The 20,833-nt window shown below is 39.1% G+C and overlaps 1 protein-coding gene across 4 annotated transcripts in view; it reads right to left on the reverse strand.

The window, feature by feature from the left end:
- Window positions 1–12,068, reverse strand: part of LOC136831286 (protein bunched, class 2/F/G isoform-like) — a 500,668-nt gene extending 488,600 nt beyond the window's left edge. For 3 of the 4 annotated variants that reach the window (XM_067091407.1, XM_067091408.1, XM_067091406.1), the window contains exon 1: window positions 9,383–11,867. In XM_067091407.1, the coding sequence (XP_066947508.1) occupies window positions 9,383–11,472 (2,090 nt within the window). In that variant the 5' untranslated portion in view covers window positions 11,473–11,867. Of the gene's footprint in view, window positions 1–9,382 lie in introns of all 4 variants that reach the window. The other variant, XM_067091409.1, reaches the window with a different exon arrangement.
- Window positions 12,069–20,833: the final 8,765 nt, after the last annotated feature.

Genomic DNA, 20,833 nt, shown 5'->3' on the forward strand with positions numbered 1-20,833 from the left:
TTTCCTACCCCACATTTGCAACACTGATAATACATTTATCTTGTACTCAGCACTGTGGCCTGCCTTTAATTTGTGCCATGGAAGGGGAATTCTTTCCAACACTCTGTCACTATTACCAGTCTTTCAAAATTCTTTATCTTTCTGAGCTAAGATGAGAGATTTTCAATAACTGTTATACAAGATAAGCAAACCCAAAGAGACTGAACACTACAGAGCAGCCAAACTTCAAAACTTCAGTCTACCCTATCATACAAAGCTTTGGAATACAATGAAAAAATAAACCACCTATAAATCTCTATATGACTTATACAACACACTAATATAATTAAAGCAGTTCATTCGACTAATGTGGTTTGAATGTACAATGTCACAATAAACACTGCACAGCCATTCTAGATATGTAAACTGAAACAAATATTTTTAAAAAAGATGCTCTAGTACTTAGAATGCATGAAATGAACATCTTTATACGAAAACTGGCACATTTCTTAAGTAATTTGTATTTTTCCTAACATACAAACCTTTAGTTCTTTACACACATTTTAGCTTGTGAACATGAGCTGGAACAGTCACCCAAATTCAGTGACAAGGTAGTTACTACTGACAGGTAGGGGGAAACCTCACCTACCTGTTGGTCTGCACTCCACTTTGCCTTCTGCACCAGGTGACATATTTGAGGGGTGGCTGAGGTGAACCATTAATGTAAGATTTTCAGGTTTATAAATTAGGAAAAATACAAATCACTTTAAAAATGTACTTGTTCTTACAAATAAAAATGACATTTTTATAAAATAAAGTTTTATGTATACTTACCCCGTAATTACATAGCTATTAGTTTCTTTTAACCGGCAACTTAAAATTTTGAAATTGCGGGTCACGCTAGTTTGTTTTGGTTATGGCGATGTGCCCCGCCCACTTTCAGGTGGAAGAAGAGATACAACATAGCAAAGAGCTTCAATTTGTTTATGCCCTTATGTCCAAGTGAGGGGAGGAAGGCGGTCTCCAATCATGTAATTACTGGGTAAGTATATACAAAATTTTATTATAAAAATGTCATTTTTATATAAGTAATACATAGCTGATTCCCACATTGAATGGAGGTGGGAATGTTGGACATATCTACCCCAAAGCATTATTAATAGTAATGAGTTTGAGAATAGAAATTTGCTAACATTGAATCAATGTTGTTGAACCTTACATGATAAGAGAGCTGCTACAGGTAAATACTGCCTCTGGATGGCGTTCATCTTATCCAGTACAGGCGAGGCGGTAAAGCCTTGAGGGCCTACTACTACTGTGGGTGCTTTGTAGCGATGTACTAATTTCTGAGGGCTAACAAAGAAGAGCAAGATGCCCTGCCCTGGGCGCAGCACCACACAAAATAACCAGAGCCAATCTAGTCACCATAACCACCAAAAAACAAATTAAAAACACCAACACCCAATCATTAAAAGCAAAAGACTGGAGAGTACTCCAAGTACTTAGTACTCCCTGGCTCCCCCAAAAACTCAACACCCTAAGCAAGGCGAAGAGATTAAAGAAAGGACATTGCTTTCTATGTCTCCTCCCCCAACACCACGCCAGCCACATAAAACGGACCCAAGGTACTGCACTGATCGTAAGTAGTTTCAATATCCCTTAAGTAATGAGAAGCAAACACCGACTTGCACCTCCAAAAAGTCGATTGGACAATAGACATGAGGGATAAATTGTGCTTAAACGCCAAAGACGTATCAACCACTCTTATCTCATGGGCTTTTACCTTGCAAGAGGAGAGAGTCTTCGCTCACCATGGAATGTGCTCCTGAAATCAAGTTCCTGGGTCGAGAGAGATATTTCACGGAACACCAAAGGTTCCTTGATGTACCACGAATAGTCTTTGTTCTGTGCAGGTAAAACTTAAGGGCCCTTACTGGACAGAGAGCTCTTTCTTCTTCAGACGGGCCTACTATCTCAGACAAGCTCTTGATTGTAAAAGAATGAGGCCATGGATTTGATGGAGATTCATTCTTGGTAAAAAGTCTAGGGAAAAGGAGGAAACTGCATTCCCCTGAGAAAATCCGATATTTTTGTCCAAAGCATGGATTTCACTGGATCTTTTGGCAGTGGCCAAGGCGACTAGAAAAAGACTTTTTCTGGTAAGATCCCTTAAAGAGACAGACTGCATGGGCTCAAAACGTGAACTGGCTAGCCACTTAAGTAACACGCCTAGATTCCAGGACAGCAAAGGTTTGTCCTTAAGCTTTGTGGTATCAAAGGACTTAATAAGGTCGGACAAATCATGGTTAGACGATAAGTCCATCCCTTTATGGCAGAAAACCAGGCTAGGCATTGCTCTGTAGCCTTTAATGGTAGAGGTGGAAAGCCATTTAGTGGGGCGTAGGAACAGAAGAAAGTCTGCTATTTCTCTTACAGAGGTATTAGAAGATGGACCACTTACCCTGGTAGACATTATCTCATGACTGTCTTCTGCACTTTGCAATCGCATCTGCAGCTGCTCTTGAAAAGCCCTTCTTTTGGAGCAGTCGGCTAACAGTTTGAATCCTGTTAGGGCCAGAGAAGACAGGTTTTGGTGGAACTGTCGAAAATGAGGTTGCCTGAGAAGTTGTTGCTTCTGTGGCAGCAGTCTCAGGAAGTCAGCAAGAAGTTCCAGCAGATCCGGGAACCACTCCTTTGCTGGCCATAAGGGGGCTATCAAAATCATGGACAGGTTTTGATGAGACCGGAATTTGTTGATGACTTGTCTCATTAAACTGAATGGGGGGAAAGGCATACAGATCTTTCCCCATCCTGCAACATTGCATCAATCGCCCATGCTAAGGGATCTGGTACTGGTGAGCAGAAGAGAGGAAGTCAGTGATTTCTGGAGGAAGCGAACAAATCTATCATGCGTTTCCCCCAGAGCTTCCACAGATCCAGACAAACCAACGGGTCTAATGTCCATTCCGTGGGAAGGATCTGTTTCTGACGGCTCAATTCGTCCACCAGAACACTGAGTCTCCCCTGGATAAACCGTGTTGTCACTTGTATGTTGTTCTGGTGAAATCAGAGAAGAAGACCCCTTGCCACTTCGTGCAGGGGGAAAGAGTGAGTTCTCCCGTTTCTTGATGTATGCCAGTGCCGTCGTGCTGTCTGAATGCACTGCTACTGTCTTCCGGCGAACTTCTGAAGCGAAGCACTGTAACCCCAAAAATTTCACCTGTAACTCCTTTACACTGATGTGCCAGTTTTGCTGTTCTTGAGACCAGGTACCTGACACTTTTTTTAACCCCAAAAGAGCTCCCCAACATAGGTTCGACACATCTGAAAAGAGCTCTAGGCTGGGGTTCAGAGGGAGAATAGATTTCCCTTCTGATAGCCTCTTCCTGGGACTCCACCATCAAAGATCCTCCTTGATTTCTACCGTTGTCTGGGAACTTTTTCCTGTTCCAGGTGGCCCTGAGGAAGAATTGCAGAGGTCTCAGGTGCAGTCTTCCCAGACAGACAAATTGTTCCATGGACAAGAGGGTACCTAGAAGACTCATCGATTGATTGGCTGAGCAAGAGTTTAGTTCAAGAAAATCCTTCACAGTCTGAAGACACAGAGAGACAAAACAGAAGATAACCCCAAGTCTAAGGAGATTGCACCCAGTGCCAACCCTACCCATGAATATCAATCGCCAGTGGTGACTGAGCTTCACTGCCCTACCCCAAGGGGAAGAGTGCACTCACAGAAGCCTGTTGTTAGAAGAGTGGGATTGAGGTGATGGAAAACAACATAGGGGAAGAAAGGAAGGAAAACACCTCTTCATCCTTCCACCACTATCGATATTCGTCTCTTCTGCATGGCTAGTTGAGTCTGAAATCAAAGACAATGATCAGCAGAATATGGCTATATCAAGACTATTTCTTCCAACAAAAGGACATGATAGAAGAATTACCCTATCTTAGGCAAACTAATCTCTCAGTCCTTCCAAGTGGCTAAGTCTTACAACCTGGAAGAAAATTATTATATTACGTAAATATGAGAATGACACAGCTGCTCTGAGCACTATCAGAAGCTGCTGTGTTTCCAACAAAAATAAATACTCATCCCTGAAGGAAAACTGATCTGAATTCCTGGATAGCATTGTAAGCTTATTTGACCATTGGGTTTGAATCATAATAATACAAACACACATTCAAAAATCAAAAAAAGGGAAAGGAACATAAATTTCAAATGGCAAGGTCGGGCAGCGAGTCCTGAGGGACATCTGAACTTGATGACAGCCAGAAGCAAAGTTGGGTGTAGACCAATAGGTGGGGCAGGTGTCTCCCTACTCGTCGGTAGTTAACTACCTTGTCAATAATATTGAATGGCAGTTCCAGCTCGTGTTTGCAAGCTAAATCCCTCTGTAAAGAACAACGGTTTGATTTGTGTAGGAACAACTGAATATTTTCAGATCCTGTAAAATCTACAACATCAGTTCAACAAGAATATATAAGCAATCTTGGCTGGGTCATGATCCAAAGTAGACTTAGATGGAGAACATCTACCACCAGTTCCATGACTGTGAACTAGCTGAGAAGCATAAGTTCCTGGTTTTCATGGGTGTACTGGTAGATTTGGAACCATGCCCTCTGTGATTTTGTAAATCTAAGGAATTGTATGGCACTAATACCTACTTAATTTCATTGCCTTCAGTCTAGCACAGTGACAATCATGCAAGTTCTTGAATTTTTTTTGTGAAATTACAAAAACACCCTCAAGCTAAAAAAGCTGGTTGAGTGTGGGGACCATTAAAGGTAAAATAGTCTATGATAGATCCCATCAATGTCACCCATAGTGTCAGTATAGTGTTGAAATCTCTTTTTATAAATACTGTAACATGTAGGGCCTATATTCCATATGGCATCAACTGCAAAAAAATTATTTTAAAAATGACCTTAACAATTTTGAAGTGAAGTATTCATTGGAATGATGCCTGAAGAGAGTATGAAGATAGTTCAATTATATCTGGTTATGTAAATAGGGACTGCTCAAAGAGAATTTTCATTAAACCAGTCCAAAACAGAAAATAAAAAAATGTTTGCCAACTTTCCTTATATTGTATTTTTCATATGTAATGACATAGTCTTATATATCGCTCTAAAGAAAATTTCATTTACATCTCTAAAGAAAATTTCATTTACATTTTTCATGGGTCAAAAAATTTACATAAGTACTATTATTTTTTTTTTATTATTCACTTACCAAAAGTAAAGAAATTTCACTTCTTGGCTGAAAGTCAACATATATAATATTTTTACTAAAATTTTATTTTCATTTCTGCACAAAATGAGATGAAAACCAATATTCTATTAGGAAAAACAATTTACAGCATGAGGTACACTAATCATTCCAAGCTCATGTGCAGTAATCTAAAAGGAAGTGTTCTACCACAGATGAGTTTTGACCCCCTCTAAAAATTCCCCAGAGTTCAAGTAAATGAATTATTTCCAACAATTTATACATGATAATAACCTACTGCTACGGTTTCATGCAAAAAATATCTAAATGTAATACTTCTCCAACACTTTTTGTCTTGCCTAGTTAGGCAAAGCTATGGAACCTCTAATCATAGCCTAGCCTTGCCTAATCAGCCTAGCCTAAGCTATGGAACCACTTACCATGGCCTAGCCAAGCCTAAAGACCCTCTAAACATAGCCTAGCCTAAATGTCTTGCCTAGTCAGGCTAGCCTAGCTATGGAACCTCTTATCATGGCCTAGCCTAGCCTAAATGTCTGACCTAGTTAGGCTAGCCTAGGCTATGGAACCTCTATCACAGCCTAACCTAACCTAATGTCTTACCTAGTTAGGTCAGCCTAGGATATGAAAACTAATCATAGCGTAGCCTAACCTAAATGTCTTGACTAGTTAGGCTAGCCTAGGCTATGGAACCTCTTATCATAGCCTAGCTTAGCCTAAATTCACTACAAGTGATTAGCCTAAATGTGAATGAAGCTAAAGGAAATTCTGAGGTGATGGGTATTACTGTGCCCTTGACTTCTTACTGTTGCTGTTCTATCATTTTCCATCCTTTTTTTTTTTTCTACTAATCTACATTCACGTTACCTCAATGTCAACAGTCTGCAAAACCTTCCAGAAGCTTATTTGCATATTTTTTCTAGGACATTTGCATCTAAGAGGTAATATGGAGGCACTTGCAAAGATATTCATCTAGCCTAGTAAGTCGCAAATTATGCTTTGCATTTTTTTGTTGTTGTTCAGGGAGAGGAAGAATTTTGCTTTATTTTACTGATTTTGTTCATTCCTTCTGTATACAGTATGCTCAATGTCCAGCTTGGGAAAAAAGTATTCATACTGGAATGTAGTATTATTAAGGTCAGTACAGTATAAGTCTAATCATAGTCAATGGACAGACACAGGTGCTTGGTAACATCATCTTATATATATATATGAGAGAGAGAGAGAGAGAGAGATTAATTGCCATTTATAATTTTTATAAATCTAAAAGTTATGTCCAGTAAACCCACTGATTACTAATACACAAGATTAGTTGATGAACAACAGCTAAAATCTAATGCTATATTTTGGTACTTAGCCTAAACCTAACTGGAGTTGGTTTTGTAGTTATTAATATTATTATTCATAAGATAAAACCTATTCATGGACAACAGAATGAAATGCCAATGCATCCTTTTGTGGAATGAAATGCAATATGAAATTCAGGCAAAGGCCAAGCGCTGGGACCTATGAGGTCATTCAGTCCTGAGAGGGAAGTTAAGAGTAAAAAGATTTTCAAGGTGCAGCAAGAGGAAAACCTTGCAGTTGCACTACGCAACAACTGTCAGGAGAAGGTGCAAAGTAAGACGGAAGGAAGAGAATATGAAAAGAAGCACAGTACTGTAAAAGGAACGAAATGGGTGCAGCTAGGGGCTAAAGGGAAGCTGCAAATAACCTTATGTAATGCCTACAGAGCACCGTGAGATGTACACTGAAGGCACTACCCCCTAAGGGAAATGTGTCCATTTGTAAAAAAAAAAAAAATGTAAAAGCCCTTTTTGATAAGTATTTTCACATGATTAATTATTTTAAGACGACTGATAGTGATAATATATGGGTACAGTATTTTGACAATGCAGAGTAATTTACAAAATTAAATATATATGAAACCAACAAAGAAATACCGTTGACAGTTCGGAAAGCTATAGATATTTAAGCATTCAAAAGCTTGAGTGTTCACCACATATAACTGTCAAGGCAGATCAAACTAATGTTCCTGGATATAAAGCTAAAATAGTTTGGCTATAATGTGAGCTCAGTACCATCAAAATAGGAAAAGTAAATTTCTTAACCAAAACCCCCAGATCAGTAGCCCCAGTTCAAATCCACAACAGCTCCTGCACCTTTCTTGGGCCATAAGAATTAAAAGGTTCATTAAGTTTAAAATATGTCAGAGTAAGACCTCAATGCAGCCACGAAAAAGTTAACAACTGTTTAGGGAATCTGTAATGGATACAGTAGCCTATACTGGTACATCACTTTTTCTTCCTCCACGGCCGCAGACGCACAATATTGGACTATAAGTTAAAATCTCCAAACAGCCACACAAGATGATCGTGTAATGCTAAATTTATTAGCATTACCTCATTTTACAGAGTGAAAAACAACAAATATGCAGCTTTAAAAAAGCATACATATCTCTTATAATTCACTGGTTCATATTTCAAACAGTAGTAATTCAGGCCTGCCATCTAAACGGTTTAGCCACAAGAATACAGGATCAGAGTGGGAAAAGGTAACCACAGATGATTAGGGACACTTATAACAATGATAAGGGAGTTCAGGGGGACACTTAACTGGCCCAGTCACCACACTACATCTTTGGCTGGGTTGGACTGGGTTAGGTTACATTAAATTGGTTTCAGTCTAAATGTTAGAAAATGAACAATTTTTAGGTTATATTTATAACAATCATTACTAATTTCTAGCAGTTGATGTACTTTCACTTTTTCTAATATGGTGTACCTACAGAGTACATAAACAATTAGCTACTTAACAATACTCTGAACAACTTCAGGTCTTGCTAACCCCAAATTCTGTAGAAAATTTGCCATGAAAATACAAATTTCTATTCCCAGTTACCATACAAACAGTATGGCCTTTCTGGATGCTACGCCTTAATGGTGACTTTAGGCAACAGCCTGCAACATCTCAGGATAATACATATTTCCAATATATAAAAACAATTTCAATCAATATTAAAGCTGTTTCCTGATAAAAAGAACATTATTCATTGTGTTTATCAGTAATGTATACATGTACCTCTAACAATTACTGATCCAGAATAAAACACCCAAGAAAATGGTAATAATATAACAGTGACACTCTACTCTAATTTCTACTTTCTACATATGGCAAATAAATCAAAGAAAGCAAAAAGGCTCTTCAAAATAAATTCATGTGACTACACCTATTTGTGCCTCGGATTATTGAAAAGTGTAATTAAATAAAGTTATAATAAAGCAGTATGAGGAACAGGTGTTCATTCCCATGCAATAAGAAAAAGGTAAAAAAAATGGGGGGGGGATAATTACATGATTGGTACATCATAAAAAATCAAGGTGAAACAAAGGTGAAACTGGCTACAACAATTATTTTCATCCAATGGAGATAGCATCTTCCTCTTGTCTTTCATGTTTACCTATCTTCTGCATTACTTAGTTTAGATTTATTTGTATTTTTCTTTCTAGTTAAAGAAAACATGTAGAAATACCTTGTGTTGATAATGCACACTTCCCATATGCATTTGTTAGCCTGGCTAAAATTCAATGATTATGAATCTATGAATCCCTTGACAGTGTCTGATGTTATATAATTTTATGTTTGTAAAATTAACATAAACACAAATTTTCTGCAATAAAAATTAAATCTAAATCAGTTTATGCATGTATGTAAAACCCACGGGGATTCAACACTACAGTAATGACAAAAAACATCATGTGCAAAGGATAAGCCTATACTGGACCCGGTTATCACTGTAACCTTAGTAATTTTATGGTAACGGTGAAAAATACTTAAATTATCCAATCAAGTGTTGTTGAGGAATTTTCAACATAAGCCTACCTCAGTCATACCTACTGATATGTTTGGGTATAGGAAACGTAGGAAACACACATTTATCATAAATACAAGTATACACTGTCCATGAAGTTTTATAAAAAAAAAATTATCTTACTGAATATTATTCATTTGATTGCAACTCTTCTTTTTTCTTTATAATGTACAACTGTAATCATATTAAGCTCTATTTCATTGGCAGTTCAGGGTATAGCTACAAAAGTCATGAAATATGGCCTACAGTTATCTATGTTGAAATAAACTATTGTTTTAAATTAAGCCTAGTAATGGTTTCTGTACCTTTCAGTGTCCTCTGGTTGACTTCCAGATGGCGCTGGAGGAGTAGCATTGGCATCCTCCATGGGCTGTCCCACAGGGATACCCTCAAGGTTAGTTGGCGGCTGCTGCTGAGTAGCTGGCTGTGCTTGAGACGGCTGCTGTGAGTCTGGTGCTGTTCCACCCATGTTAAGGTGAGCCTGGGGTTGAGCAGGTGTGGTTGCAGGTGTTGGAGCACCACCAGTGCTTGGCAAAGATCCATGACTGGCCTGTGGAACTACAGAAGTAGTCTGTACACTAGTTGCTGGAGTGGCAACAGGCACTTGTGAAGATCCAATAGTGCTCTGGTTTATCAAGGTGGCCTGACCAACAGTGGATGTATGTTGTTGGGTCACAGGGAGTTGCTGACCAGAAGGGATTTGCTGTGTTGTCGCCGCTTGTTGAATAGACTGCGATCCAGGCATTGGCTGTGAAGGCATACTTGGGTTTATCTGCTGCTGACTCTGAGCTACATTCTGAGTAGGCACACTCTGAGGAAGAGTTTGTTGGGGAACTTGCTGAACCCCTGGCTGAGGCTGACTCATCACAGACTGCGAAGGAACACCTTGGTGCGTAACGACCGGTTGGGCCAGACTTACGCCTTGACTTTGGATACCACTCATTACATTAGGCTGAAGAGGCTGAGCAGGGATTCCTGTATGACCCATTACACTTGGTTGAGCAACACTCTGTGGAATACTAACTGGTTGAGTAGCCATCCCCTGCTGTGGAATACTTTGAGTATTAATGGAAGGCTGAGCCATTGTTGACTGGGTTGGTACAGGCTGCTGATGCTGTGGCTGAGCATGGGAATTGGAAGGTACCATACTCTGTTGGACAGTAGCCTGTGCTACACCCCCTTGTGGAATACTAGTGGCTTGCATAGGAGCCTGTACACCTGACTGTGATGCAGGTGGCTGCTGAATCGTAGCCTGCTGCAGTGAAGGTGCTGCCTGTTGCTGCTGTTGTTGGAGCTGAGGCTGTAACGGAGGCTGGGCCTGTGGAGGCGTCTGAGCAGATGGAGATGGATGGACTGACGCTTGCGGTGCCTGCGTTGCATTGGCATATCCCTGCGACATGGTTGGCTGTAGTTGTCCTTGCATAGGGGCACCTTGAGAAGGGTATTGCATATTACCAGGACCCTGAGAAGTCGCTGGAGCTGACATGTGAGGCGATGACTGCTGCAATGGCACACTGCCTTGGGTTGGCTGAGCCGATGAAGCTAAAGGGACAGCGGCCTGCGAAGAGTGTGGCACTTGATACTGGGCCGTAGCAGGATGCGACTGGTTCTGAGTAGTTGTCTGGCTCTGCTGCGTTACGGGTACTGGCACTTGTAACACTGTTTGAGGCTGATGATCTGCAGAGTCATCCTTTTCCCCAACACTATTAATTACCACAGTCATGCTTTCGTCCTTCTTCTGCGTACTAGTCGCAGTAACGGCTGGAGAGTCCATGAAATCTAAACAGATCCACCTTCCACGTTTAAATGGTTCATTACTATCAATTTTCACAATTTTAAACCTATTTTGCCAATGATCGACATCATCCGAGTCACCATCAGCCTTAGCTAGAGCAATGCCCCCTTCTGTGACATTAACCGTAACACCCTGAGGTAACCTGGCAGTCATAACGCCCCCAGTACCAGTCTGCTGAACGAGTGCCGTTATTCCATACTGGGAACTGGTGGGTATCACAGGCGCAGGCCCAAAAAACACTTCTTCGGTCTTGGAGTAATCTTCAGAATAACTAGGCGTTTCTTGATCATAGTCCGTAACCCTAGAGACATCTCCCATGTCGGAGATATCCTCAGTATCGTCGGCACTATCATCGCCGGGATCATTACTTAATCGTGATGTAATACTAGTGATCTGGAAGGAAGAATTTTTCTTCTTTTGCTGGTAACCTTGACCACCACCACCCCCGGTCCCCCCACCCACAGACTGGATGTGAAGATTGGTCCGGTCTCCCCCACCATCCAGCCTCATCGTCTCGCTGGTTGTGACATTAATTACATTACTGCTCCCCCGAGATTTTTCACTCTTCAAAACACTATGATCAGTCATATTGGATGCCATATTGAATTTTTATATGAATCACAATACTAGCCTAATTGCTGACCCGATGGCTAGAAGGAATTAGTGCACTGACACTTCTCTAACGGAGAACACTGGTTCACTTTTGGGGTCCATGGCACCTTACCAACGCTTGGCCATATTGGCAACGCACTAGGGCTTCATTGACACACCTCTAGCCATCATTTTCTAAATACATTTCGCCCAGTTTCTCAACCTTACTTCACAAATAAGTCACCGTATAGATAGAGAAATTGTCTGATTTGTTTACCTATGAACCGTGTTATAGATGGCGCACACAAACTCCCCAAAACCATAAAGAGCATACTCATCCCCAGTCCATAAGGGATTTGGCCGCGGCGTCGCGGGATCGAGTACTCTCTCTTCGATGCTGGTTTGCCTTCTATCAATGGTCAGATATTGGAATCTGCCCTACCAGTGGGTACCTATACCCGATATAAAATGTTCGATTCTGGTTTAGCAAATACGATTATGTGAAAAAGCGTTATTTTTAAAGAAGCAAAGCTAAAATTTTCATTAGCAGATGTTTTGAAATTGGAAACGGCGCTACCGCGAGAAAGGATTCGAAGCTTTCACTCGACAACAAAAACTTACTTAAACTGATATGAAAGGAAACGGACACTGGGATTATTATCCACAAGCTAAAATTAATAATAATATTAAGATACAGTTATTTTGTATATTTATATATGCGATAATATTTTACGACAACCAAACAATAAACGAATCGATAATGATGTAAGGTCACAACAGCAACAAACTGTATCATCTCAGCAGTGCGATTTTTTGACACGCCCATGTTTGAATTTTCGCCAATGACTTATTCTTCGCAAAGTTTCATTTCGTCTGCCATTTATTACCCTAAAAGATGGGAGGCTTACATATAGCTCCACATCCTCACGCTCCCCTCCCCCCGACGAGCATATAATGATCAAATGTGAGTCATTCAGTGCTGCAAATAAACCAGACCAAATTTTATCTTGATCATGTATTTAAAATGCGCAATGGTAAAAATACTAAATAACGAAGAACAAGATTTCTTGTCATTTGCTTATTGAATATTACATACTAATTTACATATGAAAAATGCGTGAAACATTCGACGATGGACTGCCGAGACGTTTAAAATTTCAAACCAGTTTCATACTGTAAAATCAATACATATTCGTCTCAAATGAAATCTGCTTAGAGCTAACAAACTAAATACCATAATGTATGACATTTTCATTGACAATAAGAATGCACTTTTTATATATAAATCTAAATGTTCAGCTTTTGAGAGAGAGAGAGAGAGAGAGAGAGAGATCATCGTCTGATACCAACGCTTTAATTAGTATCTACAGAGTAAATACAGTTGGTAGTTTTAAATACTGATGGCCTACGTAGGCTTCAACCTAAACAATCGGTATTTAGCAAAAGCTGAAAGGCGTGATTATTCTCACCTGGAGAGAGTTTTAATAATCTACTGTGTATATATATACTGTATATACACACACACACACACACACACACACACACACACACACACATATATATATATATATATATATATATATATATATATATATATATATATATATATATTTATATATATACATATATTATATAAAATCTTAAAAGCACATCTCATTTCAACCTCCTCATAAACAACATATAATGTATGTATATCCACTATATATATATATATATATATATATATATATATATGTGTGTGTGTGTGTGTGTGTGTGTGTGTGTGTGTGTGTGTGTATGTGTGTGTGTGTGTGTGGAGAGAGAGAGAGAGTTCTGATTCTCTTAACGTAAATCTCATTTCACCCTCTCCATAAACAACATACGATGGATTCCGATGCAAGGGAACCGACCTTGAAGATACTGCGTAACTGTACCATATGACACGCAGTTACACCCGAAATGTTACCGACACTCTTACGTAGTGACGTTCGCAAATTTGCAGTCCACAACACACCAGGATCCTCAAAGTGTCATCGAGTTCACCGGGTCTGATCAAACGAGCCAGCAATCAAAGACATGTTTGCTTGCTAAATGTCTGCCAGTGGCTCTATGGTCGGTTGTACTCCAGATAGACATCTGCCTAATCCCGGTCGTCCTGAAATAGCTCACAGATGTCCTGGTCTGATTTTTTTTTTTTTTTTTGCTTGATTGGTTGTACCTTTCTTTAATTCAATGTTTTCTTACTTATGCTGATTGCTTTTCACTTCTTTAGCCAGTGTGTTTACCACTTTGTCTGCATGCACAACTTACTTTTCGTTCAATAATGCGTTTAATCGTCAACTTACATTAGCGCGCGTTACCGTTATTTTTAATTCGTTTATGTGTTGTTGTTTTTGTTTTTGAATTATTATTATTATTATTATTATTATTAACTTTGCATTCAGTCATAAAGGCATCTACATACCGTATGTCTGCAGTTATTAGTTTTCTTTCTCATCAATCTATTTATCAAAATTCATCACGGGCTTTTCGTTAAACTTTGAATATATACACATGCAGCTAATTCTCTTATACCTTACAACTATTCTCATCAAGTTATAAATTTCCCTCCTCAGAAAGTAGTTGTTCCATCCATGTTGTATTTTAGTCGCTTGTTTATCCATTAAAACAAAATCAATAACAAAAAAGTATTTGTTTACAAAGCGCAAAACTGCTTTGTGTATATGTATATACAGTATGTATACATATATACCTATGTATATATCAGAACCACGTGCAGTATTATCAGGGAATGAGGCTTAAAAAAACAACTTTACGAGCCCAGTTGGCACAATTTGAGCCAGCAATAGGAATTCGGAAGAATTTGATAAACACGGCAATATGAGAATCAACAACAGAAAAGGAATTATCTGAGTATTAACGGTAGTAAAGGAATTATCAGCATTACAGTTACTGCCTATCAATGGAGGGTCCTGAGATAAATCCGGATGAGAGGTAGAAAATTATTATTATTATTATTATTATTATTATTATTATTATTATTATTATTATTATTATTATTATTAAAGACTATACACTTGTGTTTTTTACTATCATTAATAAACATACATTCCTAAAGATTATCGACAAAATCAGCATAGGTAAAAGAAAGTGGCACAAAGTAAAAATATCGCCTCACCTAATCTTCCAATCATTTGTTTACCCTCTTCTTCGAAGCCTCAAAATACCACGGGAATAAACAGGAACAAAAGAATGTTTTGTAAAGACTTGAAACTGTTTTCCAAAGTTTCGAGTTAAAGCTACAATAGATAAACCCTTACAAACAGGGTGCGAAGTGTGTAATATAATCATAACTATATACTAAGACACGTGTATGAATGTGTTAATCTCTATAATAATAAAATCCGAGTGGATCTTGTTTGGCCTCCCCTGGGTGACAGTAGGGGACAAACGACACAGCCTACCACCCCCTTCAAACCAGTTTGTCCGCCCCAGGTGGGGGCGGGGCAGGTAGGGGAATGGGAGGGTAGGGAAGACATCCACCCTCCTCCTGCAAACCTATTTGTCCACTCCTGGTGGGGGCGGGGTAGGTAGGGGATCAGTGAGGGTAGGGGAGACAGTATCGCCGGGTTCCAGCGCTCTTAGCGCTCGCTAACAAGCTTGTATCAAACATTTACAGCTTTTTAATCATTAAAGCTTTTCCCCTATTGCTGATTTTGAGATGAATTTCCAGCGCAGAAAACATCCCCAACTTTAATCACATCACTCACCTACACAGAAGACTCATCAGCAGTGCACCAAACCGCCTCGCACACCTTGCGCTATTCACATCAATCTTGCTTGCATTCTTGTACTTCCTGGTCATCGAGACCCCTTCTTTTCAATGACCGTTCAGTGTCATCTGGCCGGCCATTTTTAGGTCTTTCTTTTACCTTCCTCCTGACACTTAAGATTCATAAACTCTTTTTACCAGGCTATCGTTCTCCATTCTTTCTACGTGACAGAACCACCTCAAAACACACTGATCAATATTTTCACCTACGCACATCTTTCTGCTACTTCTGTCCCTGCATTTCTCATACTTCCAGATCTCCTTAAGCCAAATAAACTCCGCAAACTATTCATCTTGACAGCTTCACCTTTTTCCTTCTTTGTGTTCAAGAATGGCACATCACTCCCATAAAGGAGAGTTAGCTCAAAAATTCGTTCGCACAGTCCACCCACCTTTGGCTTCTACAAACACACACACACACACACACACACACACACACACACACACACACACACACACACACACACACTCCATCTCTTCCTAGTTTTTTTGACCGCACTTGCTACCTTACTTGCTTCAACTATTCTGTGACTTACCTCTTCTCTTGTCCTACCATCATTTCTAGTTTCCATTCATCCTCATAACTTTTGCTGCCATAACTTGGAAACAACATCAAATGTCCTTTCTCTTAACATCCTGCATTATCCATCCACAAAGATTTTAAACAACACTGGATACAAGGCATATCTTTGTCTTAGACCCAGTTTTTAAACAAAACTAGTCCCTTTCCTATGTACATATTCTAATACTGTACATGTTTCTCTACTATCATAAGAGCTTTTCTTGCCCTCCACAACTTAGCTTTTATACCATTTGACATAAACACTGGCCCCCTTCCAATTGCTTCTCTACTAATTCCTAGGTAATGTTTGCTTGGTACAAGGTTTTCCTTTTGCTTTCAACCTTCTCACATAATGGTATCATAAAAAGCACTTGATCCACGCACTATATTTCTTGTTTAATACTCACTTTTTCCCCTATCAGTCCTTCCGTCATGTTTCACTGTCACATTCAAAATCCTATTACAAACATTCTTGGTATATAAAGTAATGTTTTCGCCCTGAAATTCTTATATGCACCTCAATAATCTTAACTCTTGTACAGAAGATCGGCTATTCCCATTGACCATTTCGCTGAAGCTTCCTTTGTGGCGTCATACTAAAAACACATGTATCACGTGAATGAGCCCAGAAGACTCATTAATAGTAACAATAATCATAACGATTAGCGACAGCAAATGACAAGAAACTAAGGATCCTGACAACATTTTCATCAAAGCTTGAGCTACCTGACTAATAAATTAGAAAATGACTAAAAATAACGATTTAAAAAAATCCTTTTACTTCAGCGTGTTACATTTCTCTGTTTCCTATCGTATTTTTTTCATGGTTTGAGAAAGAGCGAGGCAAGAAAAGCGTAAAATAACGAAGCAAACAAGAGCGCAACTATTAAATACTTATAAAACACCAACAGAAAAAAAGAAATAAAGAGAGAGACAGTGGAAGTGGTTATGCAAAGCGTTGCAAAACGTAAAAACAAAAGCGCATCGCAGCCACCAAAATATATCAAGTCAAGGAAAAAACACAATTATGAGAGGAATGCGTAACGAGCGATAGTAAACAAAACCACCAGACTGGGGGGTGGTACAAATTTATATCCGATGACTCTCGAAATCTATTTATCGCAGACTTAGGTGTTAGGTTGAGGCTAAACACTGACCACTGCTCTTCCCAGCGTGTCCTTATTTGAGGCAATATAAAGTCAGTACGACTGGGAGTACAGGTGAAAATTTTTAACCAAGGTCTGTGTTATTTCACAGTTTAAACAATCAAGGTTAAAGTTAAGTATACCTTAGTTTAACCAGACCAATGAGCTGACTAACAGCTCTCCTAGGGCTGGCCGGAAGGATTAGATTTATTTTACGTGGCTAAGAACCAACTGGTTACCTACAGCTTGTTGTGGAATCCGAACCACATTATGACGAGAAATGAATTTCTATCAACAGAAATAAATTCCTCTAATTCTTCATTGGCCGGTCGGAGAGTAGAACGCTGGGCCAACAGCGTGCTAGAAGAGACTATAACTAAGTCATCAAATGGGCAGTGGACTCGTATACATACATGTATTTCTGTTACAAGGTTTACATAAATTCTTATTCATAAACATATACATTCGCGTGTGCCCACTTCACGTGTATCTACTGTCGCACCTGTGTGAATAAATGCATATTTAAGTATACTTACTTCTCGTTCCCTCTTTCTCTCCCACTCTCTCTTTATATATATTTTCACCATACGCCATTTAGCTTTGTAGAGTGTGACGCTAGAACATGTTAGCCATCTGGTTTCCTGGTGGTAACCCACCTGAGTAACGACCAAACCCAAAGCTGCTCATCCTAAAAAAATAAGACAACTTACAATATAGTGAACATGTTGGTGCCATCAACAGTGTGAGTAATTGGCTCAGAAATGTGAAAGAGAGTGAAAGATAGTTACTTGGCGAGATTGAATTGGAACATGGGAACAATGGCTGCACTTGGTAACTTAAATGCAAATACTGGTAATATAAAAAGAGATGGCTTAGCTCCTGGAGCAAAAGAAAAGGAATTGCTTAAGTTAATGAACCTAATGGTAAGTACAGGGATAGCTGAACGGGATATACGTAATTATATGATTACTATTTGGTCGAAGCAAAAGCAAGAAAGGGGCTTTAATTGGAGAGTGAGACTGATATGAAAGAACTGAGAATAGCAACTGAGTGGAAGCAAAATGGCCTACGGTTATAAAATGAAGTGGAGGAGGTATTAAATTAGGAGTATGCAAAATTCAAGAATGAAGTCTCAGACTCAACAGAGAATGTCTGAGAATACACGAGGGTGGGGAGATGGAACAAAAATTGCTAGTGGTAAGACGATGAAACTAGATGCATGGAAAAAGAACAACTGAGGTGCAGTTGCAGGATCATTTAATAACACAGAAGAGGTTGAATAAGGAAGTCAAGAGCAAAGTGAGTGAAAACAAGCAAGGGGTGATAGGAATTTAGGGGTAAATTGGAACTAATTCTTAAGGGAAAGAAGGTTGTTTATTATAGAAGTAAATGCTGAGGGAAAGGTTTGTGAGCAAGAATAGATCTGGAAATAGACTGCAGTTGGTGAGATGCTTTTTGAATACAGTACAGTCCTCTGTCAGTGGAGTGTGAATATTTTGAATAACTGCTGAAGGAGAATGACAAAAGTAGAGACACAACTGAATGATGCAAAAATGGAATGGGTTGCTGAAATTTAAGAGTACTTTTAGAAGTCACTGTTGAAGTTGTAAGGTGGACAATTAGAAGGATAAAGAGGAGAAATACAACAAGTATTGAAGACGGGATTACTAGTTATGTTTTGTGGCACGGTATTAAAATTGTAATTAAGTGACTGACCAAGGTGTGTACGGTATATCTGGATGAGGAATGCTGCAAAGGAATGGGCAAGAGGGATAGTTGCCTCTTTGTAATAAGAATAAAGGTGACAGACGATTAAACACTACTCAGTATACCAGGGAAGGTGTATGGTGAGGTTATGATCGAGATAAAACGAAAGAAATGGCAAACAGGATTGACTGGAAGAGCAGTGGGGATTTTGACAAGGAAAAGAGTGTTTGGTACAAGTAATTATTATGAAAGAATTAAGAGAGAAGTTGAAATTAAAGAGAAAAAAAGCTGGATTTGGTGCACATGAACCTAGAAAAATCTTATGATAGAACTGACAGGAATGCAATGCAGAGTGCATTCACAATGCATCGTGTAGAATGTAACATGACGAGAGCAATTTATGATAACAATGAAGCATGGTTTTAGACTATGCAGATGGGAGCTAAAGGTGCAAAATTGGGGGAAAAGATGAAGGAGTATGAATGAAATCTAATACTTTTCCACATCTGTGTTTGAGCTACCTGAGGGTATTTCTACCAAGCATGCGACTCCACGATAGTTCGTTGGGCTAAGGAGAATCGTTGTTAAGTACGATAAATCATTTGCTAAACAATTTTTTTTCCTTTTTCCACAAAAAGGGCAAAGTCAATTTCTCTTTGTCTTCTCTGAAGAGAAGGACAAACTCAGACGAAACAATAGTCAACTTTCTACGTAAAAAAAACAGAATTTCCCGGGGACAGGGAAATGTAAACAAGACAACTGGCATTTCAAATCTGTACACATCACGCAGGAAGATTCCAGGTATGTAATTGCTGGGGAATTTTGGATTTACCGCAAGGTGGCATTGATAATGGGTAATAAAAACAAGTAAAAAAATGCGCCCAAGTTTCTTCGGCGTAATCGAGTTTCCTGTACAGCACATAATGCTGTATGAAACTCTCAGCCACGGCCCATGAAACTCTCAGCCACGGCCCATGAAACTCTCAGCCACGGCCCATGAAACTTTCAGCCACGGCCCAGTGGTGGCCTGTGTTGTTGGCACCTATAGCGATGCCAGACGCACGATCATGGCTATCTTTAACCTTAAATAAAATAAAAACTACTGACGCTAGAGGGCTGTAATTTGGTATGTTTGATGATTGGAGAGTGGATGATCAACATACCAATTTGCAGCCCTCTAGCCTCGGTAATTTTTAAGATCTGAGGGCGGACAGAAAAAGTGCAGGCGGACAGACATATAGCCATCTAAACAGTTTTCTCTTGCAGACAACTAAAAAGTCTTTATTTATTTTAGGAATGACTGGAAAGATAAGACCTTTCTAAGATAATGAAAAACTTTTTTTTTAATGTTCCTCGTGGATACCTGTCTTAGGTTGAGTTTTTGGAAATAATATACAAACACGGATGTCCTTTAAGGTCAAAGTTGATCAAAATGAATGGCACCATATCATATGTAATTCATATAATTTATTATTATTATTATTATTATTATTATTATTATTATTATTATTATTATTATTATTATTATTATTATTATTATTATTCATGTATGACCTAGACTAGAACGCGCATTTGTAAACTAAATAGAATTGAATTCTTCAGGTTCACCCGACATCACACACGCAGAAAAGACGATAAATGAAGATGAGATTCTAAAAAAAAAAATGAATTAGAATAAGGAAATGGATAGAAAAGAATGAAGAACTGACTTGAAATTCAAGCTTCCAAAGAATATGGTAAGAGGGGGTAAAGGGAAATACAGAAAGAGGAGAACTCACTTATCAAAACCTTATTAAAACTAAAAATAAAAACTTATCAAACCTGAGGGACAACCCAACGTTTCAACAACATTGGTTATTTGGTCACCAAGCGGTTCGAGGCGTCCGAGGTCACTTCAGCCGCCAGAAATAGCGTCTCAGATGCCCCCAAATCAATTACGCAAAACGTACTTGAAAGGGTGGAATGTTAAGCTCGCTCAGCTGCCCAAATGCCCGCCTAAGTAGTGGGGTACAATCTGTCTATCTCGCGCATAGACACCAACGCGCTCACTTAGCCAACAACGCAAATAGGAACGGTTTGCTGCATATCAAATTTTGGTCGATGAATTTGAATCCCATGAAGCTGAAGCTCACTTCTCTCTCTCTC

This window comes from Macrobrachium rosenbergii, chromosome 48 (assembly GCF_040412425.1).
Source record: "Macrobrachium rosenbergii isolate ZJJX-2024 chromosome 48, ASM4041242v1, whole genome shotgun sequence".
NCBI classification, from domain to species: Eukaryota; Metazoa; Arthropoda; class Malacostraca; order Decapoda; family Palaemonidae; genus Macrobrachium; species Macrobrachium rosenbergii.